The sequence below is a fragment of the Vulpes vulpes genome, chromosome 9 (genome assembly GCF_048418805.1).
Source record: "Vulpes vulpes isolate BD-2025 chromosome 9, VulVul3, whole genome shotgun sequence".
Taxonomy (NCBI): Eukaryota; Metazoa; Chordata; class Mammalia; order Carnivora; family Canidae; genus Vulpes; species Vulpes vulpes.
This window is the reverse complement of record NC_132788.1, coordinates 61696479-61714191: the sequence shown is the minus strand read 5'-3', so window position 1 is coordinate 61714191 and position 17713 is coordinate 61696479. Positions and strand designations below refer to the sequence as shown.

Genomic DNA, 17713 nt, shown 5'->3' with positions numbered 1-17713 from the left:
AAGCACTATATTTTATCTCCACTTTATACACCAGGAAACTGAGGCTCAAAGAGGCTAAGCCACTTTTTTTTTTTTTTAAACTTTTGCTCTTTTTTTTTTTTTTTAATTTATTTATGATAGTCACAGAGAGAGAGAGAGAGAGGCAGAGACACAGGCGGAGGGAGAAGCAGGCTCCATGCACCGGGAGCCCGATGTGGGATTCGATCCCAGGTCTCCAGGATCGCGCCCTGGGCCAAAGGCAGGCGCCAAACCGCTGCACCACCCAGGGATCCCGCTAAGCCACTTTTTGAAGAGAACTCATTAGTTTGACTCCAGATCTCAAGATATTACCCAGCAAACATCTTCCTGGAGTGTCACTTTTATTAGAATGTTTTTCAGAAAATATTTATGACAACACATACGTTACAGTGGGTCGAATGCAAGGTTTGCATTAAGGTATAACAGAAACTTCCTTTTGCTTCTAACTTTGCCTCAGAACCCTGGAAGACCCTTTCATGTTCTTCTTTGGATGGGAAAACTGAAGAGGCTCAGCAACAAGCATTTCTTAACCAGTGGACTCTTTCCAGCACCTAAGTTCACCAAAACCCCCAAGAACTGACAATAGTTTTAGAGCTCCCTTTTATAAATACGGAATTTAAGGTAGGAAGAATTTAACAACTTGCCCAAGTTCACATAGCTACTAAGTGGCCCAGTCACATTAAAACCAGTTGTCTGTTTTGACACGGTCTTCCAACCTCCCATAGCCATGCTGCATTTTCCCGCCACCCCTAAAGGGTTCCCAGCATTTGAATCCCATTCTGCCGTGCACAAGTCTTTTCAACCAGGCTTCTATACCAACTTCCGCCCCTTCCTTCAGATCCACAGTACTGCGGCTTTGCCTCTCCCAAGCTCCCTCCCTTTCCTTCAGCAACTCCCGTTATCCCAGACCTGGTCCCGCCCTTTCCCTCCAGCCCCGCCCCTTTGCCTTTTCCAAGCCCCGCCCTTTCACTTCAGTCCCAGCTCTGTCCTTTCTCCCCAGCCCGGCGCCTTCCCGGCCCTTCTAAAGCCCCGCCCTTTCTTTCCTGAGGCCCACTCTTATGTTTAGCTCCACCCTTTTACCCCTGTTCAGCCCCTATTCTCCTTACTGGGGCCCACTTTACAAATGTCCCCGCCCATTCTCCGCAAACTCCGCCCCGTGGAATGGTTTCTTCTCCGCCAGACCCGCCCTACCCCTACCCAGAACTCCGAGCCCTTCCTTAGGCTCCAGCCGGCGTCGCTCTGGCTCCCGGCCCTGCCCCCAGTCCCGCCCCGTGGCTCCAGCCCCGCCTCGCCGCCTTTCTCGGAGACCAAGGCCAGGTCCCTACTGCAGCCGCGGCGCCAGCAGGAGGGAGGGAGGAGGCAGAGGGGGAAGGGAGAAGGGCGGGCTCCTTAAGCCCAGCCCCGCGCTCACCGTCCGTGTCCGCAGATTCGCCACAAACGGCCCGACTACTCCGGATGCCAAATACCGCGATTTCAGTCTACAGAAACTCAACTCTAAGATGGAGGTGCTAGAGAGGCCATGTGGGGTGTCCGGAGGCTCTTCCGTGTTCCAGAGAATGGCGTCTCGAGGCTCAGCAGCCGGGCGGGGATCTGTGGCGAAAGTGCAGCTCGACAGCGCCGAGGCGCCGAGTTTACCCTGCGCAGACGCCGTCGCCGCCGCTGCTGCCGCCGCCGCTGCCACTGCCTTTGCCGCCACGGTCTCCGCCGCCGCCGTCCCCGCGCTGCCTCCGGGAGCCTCCATTGTTCCGGCAGTGTCGGGTCCCGAGGCCAGACCACCTAGCGGCTTTCGAAACGGGCGGCGGCCGACGGAGTTGAGACACCAGGGCGCCGGCGGGACCGGGAGCGGCAGGGGTCAGCGCGGGAATCCCGGGGAGCCGGGGGCAGAGCGTGGGGCGGCAGGGAGCCGGGGTGGCGAGGTCTGCGGTCTCCGGAGTTGGGGCTTTCTCTCCCCGGCCCGTCTTTCCCCGCCGGCTTCCCCAAGTGGGGTCGGAGCCCCGGCGGGCGCCCCCGGCGATGAGCCCGGACTCGAGGTGGCCGGTGAGTGCGGGCCTGGGACCAGGGCGGGAGTGGCCAGCGGGGAAGGGCTAGGCTACTTTCGTGGGGTGTGCACTGAGCAGCCCGACCCGGGTGCCCCTTGGGCCACTCCAGCCGCGAGAACTGACAGTGCATTAGCTCCCCGCCCGCGTCCCAGGGCAACAGAGTATCCTCCAGGGCTGCCTGGGCCAATGGCAGGAGGGGAGCCTTGTTTAACATGTTACACTTCGACAAAAGGGAAACGTCGCCGCATCCGGGAGAGGGCTGCGGGCACCGCCTGGGCCCGGCCTCATCGCTCCGGCCCCCGCCCCCTACTTCCTCCAGCCCCCTGAGCTCCGCTGCCTTCCTTACGGTCTTCCAGTTTGAGTTCTTGTTTCCACCCCTTGTGCCTCTGACGCCCAGTCCCAGCGGGACATCTGCCGGGGGCTCTGTGCTACTTTGGGAGCCAGGGCGACAGAGCCGCAGAGTACACCAGGGACCCATTGAAAGAGAGGAGCTTGCGTGTTCCCCTGATTGGTTTATGTTTAAAGACACAGCTGCAGGTAGGAAGTAAAAGTTGAAGGAGGAGTTTTACAATGTAGAAGTCAGGGGCTTTGACAGAGAGGCTGGAGCAGCCCACTTGGCTTAGCTAAGTTGCAGGAGATCAGGCCAAGAGGGGTCACTGTTTGTCTGGGAGCTCACAGTGGCTTTACCTGGAATGGTGCCAACACCCTGGCTGAACTGCTGAACTCAACTAGGCCTAGAGAAATTGGGGCAGTATCTGACCAAGCTGGGCTTCCTGGGGGCTGGTGCCATCTGCTGTCACTACTCACCCAGGAACATTGGAGAAGAGGAGGAAGGGAAGGCCCTGAGGACTGTCGTGGAGCTGAATGTGCCTAGATTGTCATGATCCTGTTTGTACCCTTAATACCTGGTGTCTAGGGCCTAGACTCCTAGGGCCAGGGTCTGGTACCACTCCCAGAGCCAGGGTTAGGACATAGGCTTCCCCCAAAGACCTCAGAAATGAACTGCTTTTTTCTATAATGCAATGATTTCTGCTGGTGTCCAGAATTAAATCATTGGCTACCCATTCAGCTTCTATATGGGTTAACACTAGCCTTCATCCATCTGTCAGCTCCAAATCTGGTGATACCCTCATTTAGTTATTCATTCAACAAGTTCTTCACTCATTTGCCAAAAACTGTCCACTACATGCCAGATACTGGGGATATATAGAGGTGGGTAGGCTGATGTCTCCACTGCACAGTACCCAGTCTAGTGGGAGGAGACAATGAATTTCCAATGTGGTAAGTGCCATGCCACCATAATAGAATGATGAGAATGGAATCCTGTAGAAATACAGCTCCCCATGGGAAAGACAAATCATAACAAGAAGTGACAGTTGGGTTTTGAAGAACAAGTAGGAGCTCACCAATTAGGATGGAAACCATTTCAAATAGAGATCATCTTGCAGGAATGAAAGGTGGCAGTGGCATTTGGAGTCACTGTAGAGGTGGTCTGGCCAGAAAGTGAGCTCTCTTCTTGGGGAGAAGGAGGGCTAGAGAGAGTAGAATGGATGGCCAGGAACTCATCCCTATGCTAACTGATCTGTACATTCTAGATGTGACAGCATGGGGGTGGACTTTGATGTGAAGACTTTCTGCCACAACTTGCGGGCAACTAAGCCACCGTATGAGTGCCCTGTGGAGACCTGCCGCAAGGTCTACAAGAGTTACAGTGGTATCGAGTACCACCTATATCACTATGACCACGACAACCCACCGCCCCCGCAGCAGACGCCACTCCGCAAACACAAGAAGAAGGGGCGCCAATCACGCCCAGCCAACAAGCAGTCTCCCAGCCCCTCAGAGGTATCCCAGTCACCGGGCCGTGAGGTGATGAGCTACGCACAGGCCCAGCGCATGGTGGAAGTGGACCTGCATGGCCGTGTCCACCGCATCAGCATTTTTGACAACCTGGATGTGGTGTCAGAAGATGAGGAGGCCCCTGAGGAGGCTCCTGAGAATGGCAGCAACAAGGAGAACACTGAGACACCAGCTGCTACTCCCAAGTCAGGCAAGCATAAGAACAAGGAGAAGCGCAAGGACTCCAACCATCATCACCACCACAATGCTTCTGTGAGCACCACTCCCAAGCTGCCAGAGGTGGTATATCGGGAGTTGGAGCAAGACACCCCTGATGCCCCACCCCGGCCAACTTCCTATTACCGGTAAGGCCAGCTCCACCTCCCAACTCTGGGAAACTGGTCAAGCAGGGCTCAGATGCAGGAGAAGTAACAGGCAGATAAAGGGTAGCAGAAGCATACTGGTCCTGCCAAGGCAGTGAGAGGAGCAGTGCCCCAGCTAATGGTGGTGGCACTTACTATATACTGCCACATGCCAGGCCCTGCACTGGGTGGGTACCTTATAGCCACTTCCTTATTTTATTCTCACAATTCTATCAGGCAGGTACTGTTCTCATTTCACAGATGAGGAACCCACAGTCCAGAAAGGACCAGACTTTGAAAGTCACATGCTAGTAGATTTGAACTGGGATTCAAATCCAGGTTCTCTGACTCCAAAGCTATACAGTTTCTACTGTAGCAAAAAATCCTGCGTCTAATCTCTGACGCTTTCTACTCCATCACTATGTAACCTTGAGAGAGGACTCTGGTGTTCTAGTGACACCATCTGCAGTGCAGGTATAACGCTCCTCCCCACCTAGAGGTAGAAGACTAGGCACACTGATTTCTTAAGGTCCTGAAGGCAATTTGTAAGTCTACAAAGGTAATTCTCCTATTATTCTGTTATTGTCACCCATCCTTTAGCATGTATAAGCATTATTTTCATCTCCTATGTTTTGTACTCCTCCATTGGCCCTTTTACTTATTTGTTTCCTGGTATCCCACTTCCTTCCAAAATTAGTCATGGTGACTCCTAAAAAGTCACAGGCATAAAGCTAAATTCCTTTAACACAAGGTAAAAAATGAAGGGGTAGGGACAGTGTGGTGGAGAAGCTACTTAGAGAAACTTTAGCTGAAGGATGGATCAAAAACAAAGTGTAAAACTTCTCTCTGAGTCTTGGTATTCAAGGCAAAGAGGGCATTCGGGTAAGTTAAGGAGCAGTGTTTGGTGTCAGCTAATCAGAAAGCTTGATCTCTGAAGAGGACATGTACAGGTTTTTATATGAAAAGTAGTTTTTACCAAAAATGCAACCATGTGATGGTATATTTAGTCTCAGTTCTTTAAATCAAGTCTGGGGCAGGGGATAAAAACAAATATAGGGAAGCCCGGGTGGCTCAGTGGTTTAGCACCACCTTCGGCTCAGAGCGTGATCCTAGGGACCGGGGATCTACTCCCGTGTCGGGCTCCCTGCGTGGAGCCTGCTTCTCCCTCTGCCTGTGTCTCTGCCTCTCTCTCTCTCTCTCTCTCTCTCTCTCTCTCTCTCTCTCTCTCTCCCCCTCTCCCCGCCCCCCTCTGTGTGTGTCTCATGAATAAATAAAATCTTAAAAAGAAAAAAAAATATATATATAAAACAATAAAATCAAGTCTGTTGGAACTCAATTGATTGGGCCTAGTAAGATACTTTAGTCTCTCCCCTGTTCACATGTTAGCCAGTCTCCTTTTCTTTTCTTAGTCTGTCCAGCCCAACTCTACCTCCTGGCTTTCCACTGCTTCTCTTATGTTAGCACTTACTGCTGGGCCCACCCCTCAACACACAGACCCCATCTGGGCCTGCCCTCCCTCCTAATGGCTCTTCAGCACTCTCTGCTCTGATAGGCAATCCAGACCAGTTCATTCCACCCCCTTGCTTCCCTCTGCTCACATTCACCCTTTCCTCCTGGGGTTCAAATCTGTTCTCCAGGAGAGCAGTTCTCAGCTAGGTACATTGCAATCAGCTGGGAGGTATGTTGCATGTCATTTATTACTACTGTTGACAGAACTGTCCAAATTTTGTAAATGTTATTTTTTTATATATAAATTTGAGAAGATTTGAGGTCATCTAACACCACCAATTTTTCTTGCTTGCATCTGCTATGCTTTCTTGGGGGGAAGGAGGGTGGAGCGTAGGCTGGTGTGCCAGGAATTGTACATGACATGCAGCCTACATTATCTATCTGTGCCACAGCCTGTAATCTGGGTACACTGTGGGAGTGTGTTATGTAGCATCATGTAATGTCACATGTGTCATGGCAGAGAAAAGGTTGAGAACAGGTGCCAAGGCCTGGAAGTGGCTGGATGGTTCATGCAAGCTCTGAGCCACACCCTTTTTCAGGGATGAGGAAATTATAGCCACTTTAGGGAAGAAGTAACAGGCTAAGGAAGAAACTGCTTCCTATAGACAGCAGTATTTTAGTTTTTCTCCTCCATTCCACCCCCAAAATGCCTTTAAAATGAACAACACTGTGCCTATTTCTGTGTAGTGAATCAGATATGGTCCTTGCCTCTAGCCTATAGTGGAGGAGTTAGACACATAAATAGTTATAATTCAAGGCAAGATAGGTCAGGGCTGCAAAAGCTAATAATAAAGCTAATGTTTATTGAGTACTTGCATCAGGCCAGGTACTGTTCTAAGTTCTTTACCTGTATTAACTCATGTAATTCTCATGACTGCTGTGTGAAATAGGTTCAGGTTAGCATCACCATTTTACAGATGAGGAAACAGAGGCCCAGGGAGGTCACCTTATTTTCCTGCTGTCATACAGAGCATGGCTCCAGAGCCATGCTCACCTGGCCTCCTCTAGCACCCAGAACCCCATTTCCCTTGTGGAAAGGGAAGGAGCAGAAACTATTTATTTTGGTCCTACTATGTTGTACCATTTTATTTAGCCCATTCATTTTTTAAATTCCATTTAATCCTGAGAGGTGTTTTTGGTAGCATGTTCATCCTATCATCAAGAAAACAGGTTCAAGAAAGACCAGTGATGACTTAAAGATCACAAAGTGGCAGAGCCAGGATTAAATCCATGTTTGTCAGAAACCAAAGCCCCATTCTATTGTAGCCCCCTGTAGCTTTGTAATACCAGAGTCCAGGCCACCTAGAGCATAGCAGGGGCATGAGGAGCCTGCTTTATATGCCAGGCACCTGGAGCAGCCCTCAGCTCCAGTTCTGCTGGTCCAATGAGTGCTGTAGGGTAGAGTTTGAATTATAGCTCTGCCACTTCTGGTTGTATAATCTGTGTGTGTTAGGCAGTTAATTAACTTCTTAAAGCTTCATTTTCCTCACCCACAAAATAAGGGCAATAAGAACATTAATGCAATGGCTGTGGTGAAAATAAATGTGATAATAGTACAATGCTTGGCTCAGTAAATCTTACCTATTCTTTTGTCTTCCAAGGCTATCCAGGGAATAGACACAATACCTAGAGTTTGAAGGAGTCCTTAGTTGCACCAGCCAACAGAAGACTCATGGTAGCTCAATTCAGGACACTGCCAGCTGGTGCTAAAACTTACATGTAATTTGCAGGTGACACTTGAGGAACTTCATTCTGACTTTTTGCACCATCATTCAGACCAACCCAATAGGGTCCTAGCTGCCCCACCCTCCTCCCTTCAAGAGTTTGATTGAACCTCTGTACCTCAAAGGAGGTGGTGTTGTAGCTAGTAGAAGCTTTAGAGTTAGGAGGCCTGGGTTCACACCCCACCTCTACCACTTACAAGGGAGCTAGGACAGGTGAATTAACTCCCTAAACCTTAGGTTTCTTTTTCTGCAATAATTATAATACCTGGAGTTAAGGTGAGGATGGAACAGGACAGCATAAGTAAAGGTACAGGCCTGAATAAGTGTCCAGCAATTGTAGCCCATTGTTTTTGAGGGAAGGAAATCTCAACCACATGACAATAAGCTGCCTATGTGCACTGCAGGTACATTGAGAAGTCGGCAGAAGAGCTGGATGAGGAAGTAGAGTATGACATGGATGAGGAGGACTACATCTGGTTGGATATCATGAACGAGCGGCGGAAGACGGAGGGTGTGAGTCCCATCCCACAGGAGATCTTTGAGTACTTAATGGACCGGCTGGAGAAGGAGTCCTACTTTGAAAGCCACAATAAAGGTGACCCCAATGCACTAGTGGACGAGGATGCCGTGTGTTGTATCTGCAATGATGGTGAGTGCCAGAACAGCAACGTCATCCTATTCTGTGACATGTGCAACCTGGCTGTGCACCAAGAGTGCTACGGTGTCCCCTACATCCCTGAGGGCCAGTGGTTGTGCCGCCGCTGCCTACAGTCACCCTCCCGTGCTGTGGACTGTGCCCTGTGCCCCAACAAGGGTGGTGCCTTCAAGCAGACAGATGACGGGCGCTGGGCCCATGTGGTGTGTGCCCTGTGGATCCCTGAAGTCTGCTTCGCCAACACAGTCTTCCTGGAGCCTATCGACAGCATTGAACACATCCCACCAGCCCGCTGGAAGCTGACCTGCTATATTTGCAAACAGCGGGGCTCAGGGGCCTGCATCCAGTGCCATAAGGCCAACTGCTACACAGCCTTCCATGTGACATGTGCCCAGCAGGCTGGCCTTTACATGAAGATGGAGCCTGTGCGGGAGACGGGTGCCAATGGCACCTCTTTCAGTGTCCGCAAGACGGCGTACTGTGACATCCACACGCCCCCAGGTTCAGCACGCCGCTTGCCTGCCTTGTCCCACAGTGAAGGTGAGGAGGATGAGGACGAGGAGGAGGATGAGGGTAAGAGTTGGAGCTCAGAGAAGGTCAAGAAGGCCAAGGCCAAGTCCCGGATCAAGATGAAGAAGGCACGGAAGATCCTGGCAGAGAAGCGGGCAGCAGCACCTGTAGTGTCAGTGCCTTGCATCCCACCACACAGGTATGTGGGCAGCAGACAGTCTGCTAAGGGAAGAAGCCCTCCTCAAGACTAATAGTCCTGAGTGGAGTGACAAGGTTGGGTTCTCTTACCAGGAGCTTCAAAGAAGTTAAAACAAACAAACAAACACACACACACACACACACACACACACACACCAGATTCCAAAAGAAATTAGTTCTAGCAGATCACCCGACTTTTACATTAGGAGTCAGAACTTTAGCTCTTATGTAGCAGACCTAAGTGTTTTCAGCTGCCCTTCATTTTGATGGTCTGGTTTAAGTTATAAAGAGGATGGAGTAGCTACCAGCCACAGTGGCAGAAATGGTCTGACGCTGAAGGGAGAATTGGAACGAAAAAGGGGGAAGGAAATGCTCAAGGAGTTGTGAAGTCACTGTCACAAATGAATCCGGATGAGGGCTACCATCATCAGTTATTTTTAGCTCTCTTATGCTGTCTAGTTGATTTTCTGTAGTTTACTGCTATACAATTGTACTTTATCCTAAAACCTACCAAGACTCCATTTGAGCGGGGTATCCCAGGGTTAAATAGTACTCTGGGCTGCCATGACAAGAGCAGTCTTCAGGGGCCAAGCTCCCTGGCACCCTTCTCCCATCCAACTTCATGAACGTGGTTAAGGATCTGGCTTCATGCTGGGAGCTTGGCTTCCTGTCTGGTTACCATTTGCTCTTTGCATTAAGCCAAGTGTCAGGCCTTTTTGACAATAGACTTACTCCCGATTCAGCCCTATTCAGGAATTCTTGCCAGCCAGAGACCCTGTTCTACTTAAGAAAATCACGGCCCAAGGGGTTTCCCTCTTTATTCCCTGCTTCCCAGGCTCAGTAAAATCACCAACCGCCTGACCATCCAAAGGAAGAGCCAGTTCATGCAGAGGCTCCACAGCTACTGGACACTGAAACGGCAGTCCCGAAATGGAGTACCGCTGCTACGTCGCCTGCAGACACACCTGCAGTCTCAGAGGAGTTGTGACCAAGTCGGGGTACCGTGTCAGATTCTCTGTGGGCTCTGGGAACCAAGGCCAGGGACACAAGAACTAAGATTTGTGACGATAGCATTTAGTGTCCAAGGGCTTAGGCTATTTCTTTAAGCTAGCCCTCAAACAAGGCTCAGGTGAAATCCTTACAGATTATCAGCTCCCTAGAAGGGCACTGTTCCTGTGTTTCATGCATCTATTCACTCAACAAGCATATACCAAGCATCAATTCTGTCTCAGGCCTAGTGGGCACATAGGTTGAGGAACCTTCCACTTTAGCTAGCAAGCCTGCCAGTAAATTACTGTGCCCTTTCCTTAAGGTTTACCTGCCTTTGATCCAAGCTTACTGGGCTTTCCTCCCCTCTGGCCTTTCTTCTGGCTCCCTCATCATCTCCTGATCCCCTTTTTGCCTCTACAGAGAGACTCTGAGGATAAGAACTGGGCCCTCAAAGAACAGCTCAAGTCCTGGCAGCGGCTCCGGCATGACCTAGAACGGGCTCGGCTGCTGGTGGAGCTCATCCGCAAGCGGGAGAAACTCAAAAGGGAGACGGTGAGTGCTCCTGGGCCAGCTCTTTCTTACAGAAGAGAAAACAGTCCTGGGACAAGGTAAAGCATGTGTCACCTTGCCAGGAAGCAGCAGGGTTGATGCTGGAGTCAGATTTCCTGGCGCCCAGTGTGTTCTCAAGCTCATTGCAAGCAGAACGTCACAGGAGAGGATGAAAGGGACCCTAAATTATGTCATAGAAGTAGCTGGCACTGGGAATTCAAGGAAGGGAAAGGCCAGCCAGAGTAGTCAGGGAAGGTTTCATCATGTTGGGCCTTTTTATATGAGACCTGAGTGAGTACACCCAGCTGTGGGCAGGGGAGAAGGATGGCAATATCCCAAACCAGCTGCTACCATCCCCTCAGACCTCTGCCAAGGGACTGGCCTGGGCCTGGCTGATCGGGCCTTTATATGTGTCAGATCAAGGTTCAGCAGATCGCCATGGAGATGCAGCTGACCCCTTTCCTCATCCTCCTTCGCAAAACCTTGGAGCAGCTCCAAGAAAAGGACACAGGCAATATCTTCAGCGAGCCGGTCCCTCTGTCTGAGGTAACCGAATTGGACGAAGTAAGAATCCCTTCCCCTCACTCCACCTTCTTTCTGTTCCTCTCCCAGTTGGACCCCTGCTGCAGGTCTGGGCCAGGGACTAGAGGGGACCATGAAGAGAGGGGCTGGTGGCTCTGGGGCTCCAGGATAAAATGGAGCCACATGCATCACCTGGACTCTGTCTTGTCCCTGTCATACCCCAAGGGCCCAGAATGGGAGGCAATCTGCACTCCTTCCCCAGAGGCAGGGACTGAGTCTGCCAAATGAATAATCCCAGGGCAGGAAGACACTTTCGGGGTGCTGAACCCTAGAATGGAGACTTTAGAAGGCTCAGCACCTAAAGAACCAGCTCTGAAGCCCTAGGTCCTGACTGGCAGACTCTTCTCTCTAAAAGGTATAAAACAAGAGGCCTGAAGCAGTAGCCTCCTTATAAGTCTTAATAATAATTTAAAAAGCTATAGGAATGCAAGATGGTGTTATTCCAGAAGATTACCGTAGCCATGTTCTTACTGAAGCTTCATATGGTTAATAGGAGGTAGATTTGACTGTAATTTTATCACCGTTTTCCAGGCGAGGAAAAGAAGGCCCAGAGAGGTTAAGAGACTTGCCATGGTCACACAGCTTGTGACTGGTAAAGTCAAGACTAGAATCCAGCTTTCCTTTCCCCTGTGCTAAATGCCTGCCTCTAACTGTGGTGGGAGGAGGTTGCTGGATGCATTTCAGAGGGTGGGGGTGTTAGGAGCAAGGGTTCAGGGGGAATGAGGAGCATACCTCCACTTAGCCACACCTACCCTACTCTCCCAGGTACCTGACTACCTAGACCACATCAAAAAGCCCATGGACTTTTTCACCATGAAGCAGAACTTGGAAGCTTACCGCTACCTGAACTTTGATGATTTTGAGGAGGACTTCAACCTTATCGTCAGCAACTGCCTCAAGTATAACGCCAAGGATACCATCTTCTACCGGGCAGCAGTGCGACTCCGTGAACAGGGTGGTGCTGTGCTTCGCCAGGCCCGGCGCCAGGCAGAAAAAATGGGCATTGACTTTGAGACGGGCATGCATATCCCCCATAGCCTGGCTGGAGACGAAGCCCCACAACACACTGAAGATGGTGGGTGATAAGTCATGCTACACACATAGAGGCCAGTGCCAGAGATGAACAGCTTTCCAAAAGTCCCCTACTGGGAATAGGCAGTATAGGTAGGAAGTAGCTAGGCAAGCAGTGGCAAGCTCTCCCCAGGAATGCTCCCCAAAAAGCCAGACTGGGTGAATGGATAACAGTGCCCACCATTCCACATCTTGATGCTGCTGTTTTACAGCTGTTCCTGAGAAGCCAAAGGGAAGAGTGGGTTTCTTGCTGCATGCCCAGGTTCAGGGAGCCCAGAGTACTGCCCTGAATCTGACCTTTCCCCACCTTCCATGTCTACTCCTAGCAGCAGAGGAAGAGCGGCTGGTCCTACTGGAGAACCAGAAGCACCTGCCGGTGGAAGAGCAGCTGAAGTTGCTGCTGGAGCGGCTAGATGAGGTGAATGCCAGCAAGCAGAGTGTGGGCCGTTCACGACGTGCAAAGATGATCAAGAAAGAGATGACTGCACTGCGGCGAAAGCTTGCCCACCAGCGGGAAACTGGAAGGGATGGGCCTGACCGGCACGGCCCCACCAGCCGGAGCAGCCTGACTCCTCACCCGGCAGCCTGTGACAAGGATGGGCAGACAGACAGTGCCGCCGAGGAGAGCAGCAGCCAAGAGACAAGCAAAGGTCTGAACCCCCTAGCAAGGTGGACCCCAAAGCAAGCCAGACTTGACTCTGTAGCACACACTCAGCCCCTGCCATCCCCCAGGCAGAGGTTTCTCCTACACAGCTAGCTGTACTTTCTCCCTCAATCCCCATTCAGGGGCCTCTCAGGCTATTTATGTAAGGGACAATGTTCCCAATTCCTTACCCCCCAAATCATCTCCCAACTCTAGCTGGAGTAATGGTCCTATAGACCCAGGGTATACCCGGGGCATCTACCCTTACCACGTCAGGCCCCTCACCAACTCTCCTTCTCTCTTTCTCTGCTCCAGGCTTGGGTCCCAACATGTCCTCAACCCCCGCACATGAGGTGGGCAGGAGAACCTCAGTTCTGTTCTCCAAAAAGAACCCGAAGACGGCTGGACCGCCCAAGAGGCCGGGCCGGCCCCCCAAAAACCGGGAGAGCCAGATGACCCCCAGCCACGGAGGCAGTCCTGTGGGGCCCCCCCAGCTCCCCATCATGGGCTCCCTACGTCAGCGCAAGCGGGGTAGGAGCCCCCGGCCCAGTTCGAGCTCAGACAGCGACAGTGATAAATCCACAGAAGACCCCCCAATGGGTGAGCCTCACCATCACCCAGCCCCCAAGAGAGTGAGCTAAGCTGCCATCATTCCCGACATAATTCCCACTTATTCCTTCATTTGCCCGTAATATATCAGAGCTAGAAGGGCCTTTAGGGATCCTTTAATTCAGATTTTACAGATGGGGAAACTGAAGTCCAGAAACACTGACCAAGCTAGATTTCTATCCAGGATCCCCTCCATTGTATCACTTTACCTTTTCTCTTCTCACTCTCCTTGGGGATTTCCTGCCTTTTAAGCCATTTGTGTCTTAAGACCAGTAACTGCCAAGGGAAGTGCGAGGGGTGGGGCAGGACTATGGCCAACTGTGGCGGACACTGCCCAGAACTGGCTCTGCTGGCCAAAGTTGGAGGAATTTTCCAGCACAGAAGGGAAAGCTAAGCTCCTAGTTCCTCTACCCTACCCCTATCCCATCTCTGATCTACATCTTCCTGACCGATTCCTTCCCTCCTCCCCCCTCCCACCAACCAAGACTTACCAGCCAATGGCTTCAGCGGCGGAAATCAGCCAGTGAAGAAGAGTTTCTTGGTATATCGTAATGACTGCAGCCTTCCCCGGAGCAGCTCCGACTCTGAGTCCAGCAGCAGTAGCAGCAGCAGCGCTGCCTCAGACCGAACCAGGTACCAGCCCTCCAAATCAAGGCCTGTCTCCAGGATGCCCTTCCAGGTTTCCCTATGCAAGTGGGGTGGCAGCCACCCCAGCCTAGATTAAGATGGTTCAGACCCAAGGTTCTCTGCAAAATAAATGGCATTAATAAGAATGTCACCATAACAGAATAGGGGGGAACCATCCTGAGTTAAGCTGACATAGAACAGAGTGTAAACTGATACCTTTGGGCCTGGATTTGGCCTGCAGACATATTTTGTTTGGCCAGCATGATGTTTTTTAAAAAATTAATCTACTACTGCCACATAAAATTCCTAGTGCCTGTATTCTCTTTAAAAATCAGATCTGGCAAATCTAGCCAATGCTGCCTTTAGACAGGGGGTGCACTCATCACCCCACTGCTAAATCCAGCCTGTGTCCATCACATTGCTGCCAACCCTCTGAGGACATCTGGGTTTGAAATTTTTCAAGTGGTCTCAATTTTCCAAAATTCTCAGAGCCTGGGAGTTTAAAGAGAGGACATCTACCATGCCATTACTCATTCTCCCCCCCCCCCCCCCCCCTCCTTTAAGCTGAGTTCTTACTGTCTTGTCCACAGCACAACGCCCTCAAAACAAGGCCGGGGCAAGCCCTCCTTCTCTCGGGGCACGTTCCCAGAAGATAGCAGTGAAGATACCTCAGGCACTGAGAATGAGGCCTACTCCGTGGGCACTGGCCGCGGCGTGGGCCACAGCAGTAAGTACCCTCATCCAAGGCCAGGGATGCTGGGGGCCCAGTGTCAAGGCCTTGCCAGCCCCCTGGCTGCTGATCCGCCCCCTCTCTCCCATTCCTGTGAAGTGGTAAGGAAGAGTCTGGGAAGGGGAGCTGGCTGGCTGTCAGAGGATGAGGACTCGCCCCTGGATGCTCTGGACCTGGTGTGGGCCAAATGCCGAGGATATCCATCATACCCAGCTCTGGTAGGCCTTCCCTTTTATCATCATACCCCTTGTCTCCCAACACTGGATCGCAGACACAGTTAGCAGACGTTACTTACTCTCTGCTGAGCTGCAGAGAACAAGGGTCTTTGGCAGATAGACACTTAAGAGGTTCCTGGTTAGTTTTTCCTTGTCTCCCTTTTCCTTCTCTTTGCACCCTGGGGTCTTAAATAGTTCATCATAAGCCAGGGGTCAGCTTTGCAGGCTAGTAACTTTCTGTGTCCTTACTTCAGAGATAGTCTCTCAGTTCTTAGGTAAAGTAAGCCATGGAGAAGAAGGGGACTGAACCAAACAAAGGTCTTATTACACCCTCAGATAATTGATCCAAAGATGCCCCGGGAAGGTATGTTCCACCATGGGGTTCCCATTCCTGTGCCCCCACTGGAGGTGCTGAAACTTGGGGAGCAGATGACCCAGGAAGCCCGAGAGCATCTCTACCTCGTCCTCTTCTTTGACAACAAGCGAACCTGGTAAGGGAGGAAGGGAGCATTTGGTATGACTCATAGCCACAGATGCAACCCTGGGTATAGGGGCAGGCTGCCAGGAAATTCCAGCAACAGACAGACTGGGCTATAACAAATCAGTGGGGGAGGGACTTAGATCTTTGAGCAAAAGGGTTGTGTTGAAAGAGTCTGAGAGACTTAGTGGGCAGCAGCTGACAAACAGCTGTAGCTAGAAGCCAAAGGGCCATTAGTGACTGTGACAAGTGTGCTCCCCACCCAGACTTAGGTGGCTTCTAGACTTAGTTTTCCCACCTCTGCCTCCATGGTGACAAAATGGGGATAAAACAGGCATAAACATTCACACTCTGAGTCTCTGTTCTGTCACATGTACATAATGTAGTGTTTTTATGTGTTGTCTACAGAGGATGTTTAATGTCAGTAAAGTCTGCCTGGAGCCAATGGACAGGGTACCTATTTCAGGTTAGGTCACAGTTCCTCCTTTTTGCACTCATAAATACCCTGTGGTTATCCTGTAGTGTGTCTTTTAACTGGGTTCTTTTCATCACTAGACTATAAGCAGTTCCTTGAGGGTAGGGACTGTTTCTCTCAGTCTCAGTAACCCTGCTGCCCACCAGAGCCAGGCCCAGAGTGGGTGCTCAGGAGGTGTTTTTGAAGGAGTGAAGGCTCATGCTTGTTGCTTTCCCAGAGATTACTTATGTGATCCTCACCTCATCCTACAGGCAGTGGCTGCCGAGAACTAAGCTGGTTCCTCTGGGTGTGAACCAGGACCTCGACAAGGAAAAGATGCTGGAGGGCCGCAAATCCAACATCCGCAAGTCAGTGCAGATTGCCTACCACAGGGCTCTGCAGCACCGCAGCAAGGTGCAGGGCGAGCAGAGCAGTGAGACCAGTGATAGTGACTGATAATGCCCAGCACAGCCCAACCTACAGTGCCCTGCCACCACTCTCCTCCCCCTTGGCTCACTGTCCTGGAGTGGCACCGGCCTCTGCACTGACTCATTCCTGGTCTTGGGGCCAGTCTCAGGGGAAGCTGGGTGGGGGAGGTCCCTCCCGCCCTGAGTGCAGCTGGACTGTACAGAACACTCCAAGGGCCCAGGGTGGCTCTGCGTAAGGAGAGGGGAGGTGCCACTGGCTAGAAAGCTCCAGAGACCTCACAGCATTGTAGTGCAGGGTGGTGGGCCAAGGTTAGGACACTGCATTAAACAGGCCATCCCACCACCTCTGCCTGCTCTGCTCGGTCCAGGAGAATCTGTAACTGCCTAGTGGCCTGAGGCCCCCTGCAGGTGGTGAGGTGAGCGGGCATCTGCCCAGCCTAGCCGTGGGATTGATGTCTGTCCAGCCCGGAAGAGGGGCACTAGGTGACCCCCTCCCCTGCTGTTGTAAATACTGTAATTAGCGGAGAATTTAAATTATTCTCATTTGTAACTGCGTTTCCGGGTCGCGCCAGAGTCATTTGGTACTAAAAAAGACTGGGGCCTGTCCCCACTTCCCTTTTTCCCATAGATTCCCCCACCTTTCAAACTGGTTTGTATTTATTTCAAAGGAAGAAAATATATTGATTCTTAGAAAATAAATGGTCTGTTTGGAATTCTTTGGTTCTTACCTTCTGCTAGGGCAAAGGGATAAAAAGGGAGGTTCAAAAAAAAAAAAAAGGGAGGTTCAGTTCCCCAGGGATGGTAAATAATTGGGCTCAAGGGATTGCTGTGCATGCTGCATTTGTAAGACAACAGCAAAGACAGTATGACACCTCTCATTTCCCAGGCATTGAGTGGCAGGCCTTGTTCTAAGCACTTTTAGATACATAATTTCATGTAATCCTTGCCATGACTCTGGGGAGAGCTAATAGTAGGGTGGTTATCTCCACAAAGACACTGAAGTTTAGAAAAATGAAGTAACTTGCCTAAATTCCCACAACTAGGAAGTTGAAGAGGTAGGATTTGAACTCAGGTCTGTTTGTCTGCAAAGCTGGCTCTTTAACCAGTATGTGGAACTGCTGGAGGAGGAGTCTACCGCCCATCCCTTCGTGAACTTCAGATGCTCCAAGTCCTCTGCCAGTAGGATAGTCCGAGTGCTTCAGAGTCACTATAGCTGTGACCTTCCCGTTTAACTGGGGCCACAGCAGGCATGTAGAGGATGGCTCGTCATTCATTCCCAACCTTGGCACCCCCTTTTCCGATTCAGTTAGTGAAGGAATGCCTTCCAAGTGCTAGGCAGGCCTGGAGGGGAGAGCCACAGGAGGTAGCCGCCCTGGGCCTTGCAGCTGCTGAGGAGCGAGCGTGTCGGATAACTGTGCTCCTGGTGCTCCCTACCAGGGACTGTGGGTCGGACATCAGCTGCACACAAATTGTCCTGGAGTCT

General features: G+C 51.3%; 1 protein-coding gene across 10 annotated transcripts; it reads left to right on the top strand.

The window, feature by feature from the left end:
• Window positions 1-1686: 1686 nt before the first annotated feature.
• Window positions 1687-16929, top strand: BRPF1 (bromodomain and PHD finger containing 1). 10 transcript variants are annotated; one of them, XM_026016872.2, is made up of 14 exons: window positions 1687-2055; window positions 3653-4261; window positions 7896-8855; window positions 9690-9852; window positions 10265-10396; window positions 10811-10939; window positions 11741-12050; window positions 12376-12696; window positions 13005-13289; window positions 13784-13931; window positions 14516-14652; window positions 14755-14873; window positions 15207-15361; window positions 16075-16929. In XM_026016872.2, exons 2-14 carry the CDS (start codon window positions 3663-3665, stop codon window positions 16256-16258), a joined length of 3642 nt encoding a protein of 1213 aa, XP_025872657.1. In that variant the 5' UTR covers window positions 1687-2055; window positions 3653-3662; the 3' UTR covers window positions 16259-16929. The 10 variants fall into 10 exon arrangements, with proteins under 10 accessions (XP_025872657.1, XP_025872655.1, XP_025872654.1 ...); XM_026016870.2 differs by having other exon boundaries at window positions 12373-12696; XM_026016869.2 differs by having other exon boundaries at window positions 10811-10957.
• Window positions 16930-17713: the final 784 nt, after the last annotated feature.

Excerpts from the sequence above, each read along its gene's own strand:
- BRPF1 (XM_026016866.2), top strand. The coding sequence starts at position 3,663 with ATGGGGGTGGACTTTGATGTGAAGACTTTCTGCCACAACTTGCGGGCA. Across the intron at positions 10,940-11,740 it reads AGCCGGTCCCTCTGTCTGAG|GTACCTGACTACCTAGACCA; the intron begins GTAACCGAATTG and ends CTACTCTCCCAG. Across the intron at positions 12,051-12,372 it reads CCCACAACACACTGAAGATG|CAGCAGAGGAAGAGCGGCTG; the intron begins GTGGGTGATAAG and ends GTCTACTCCTAG.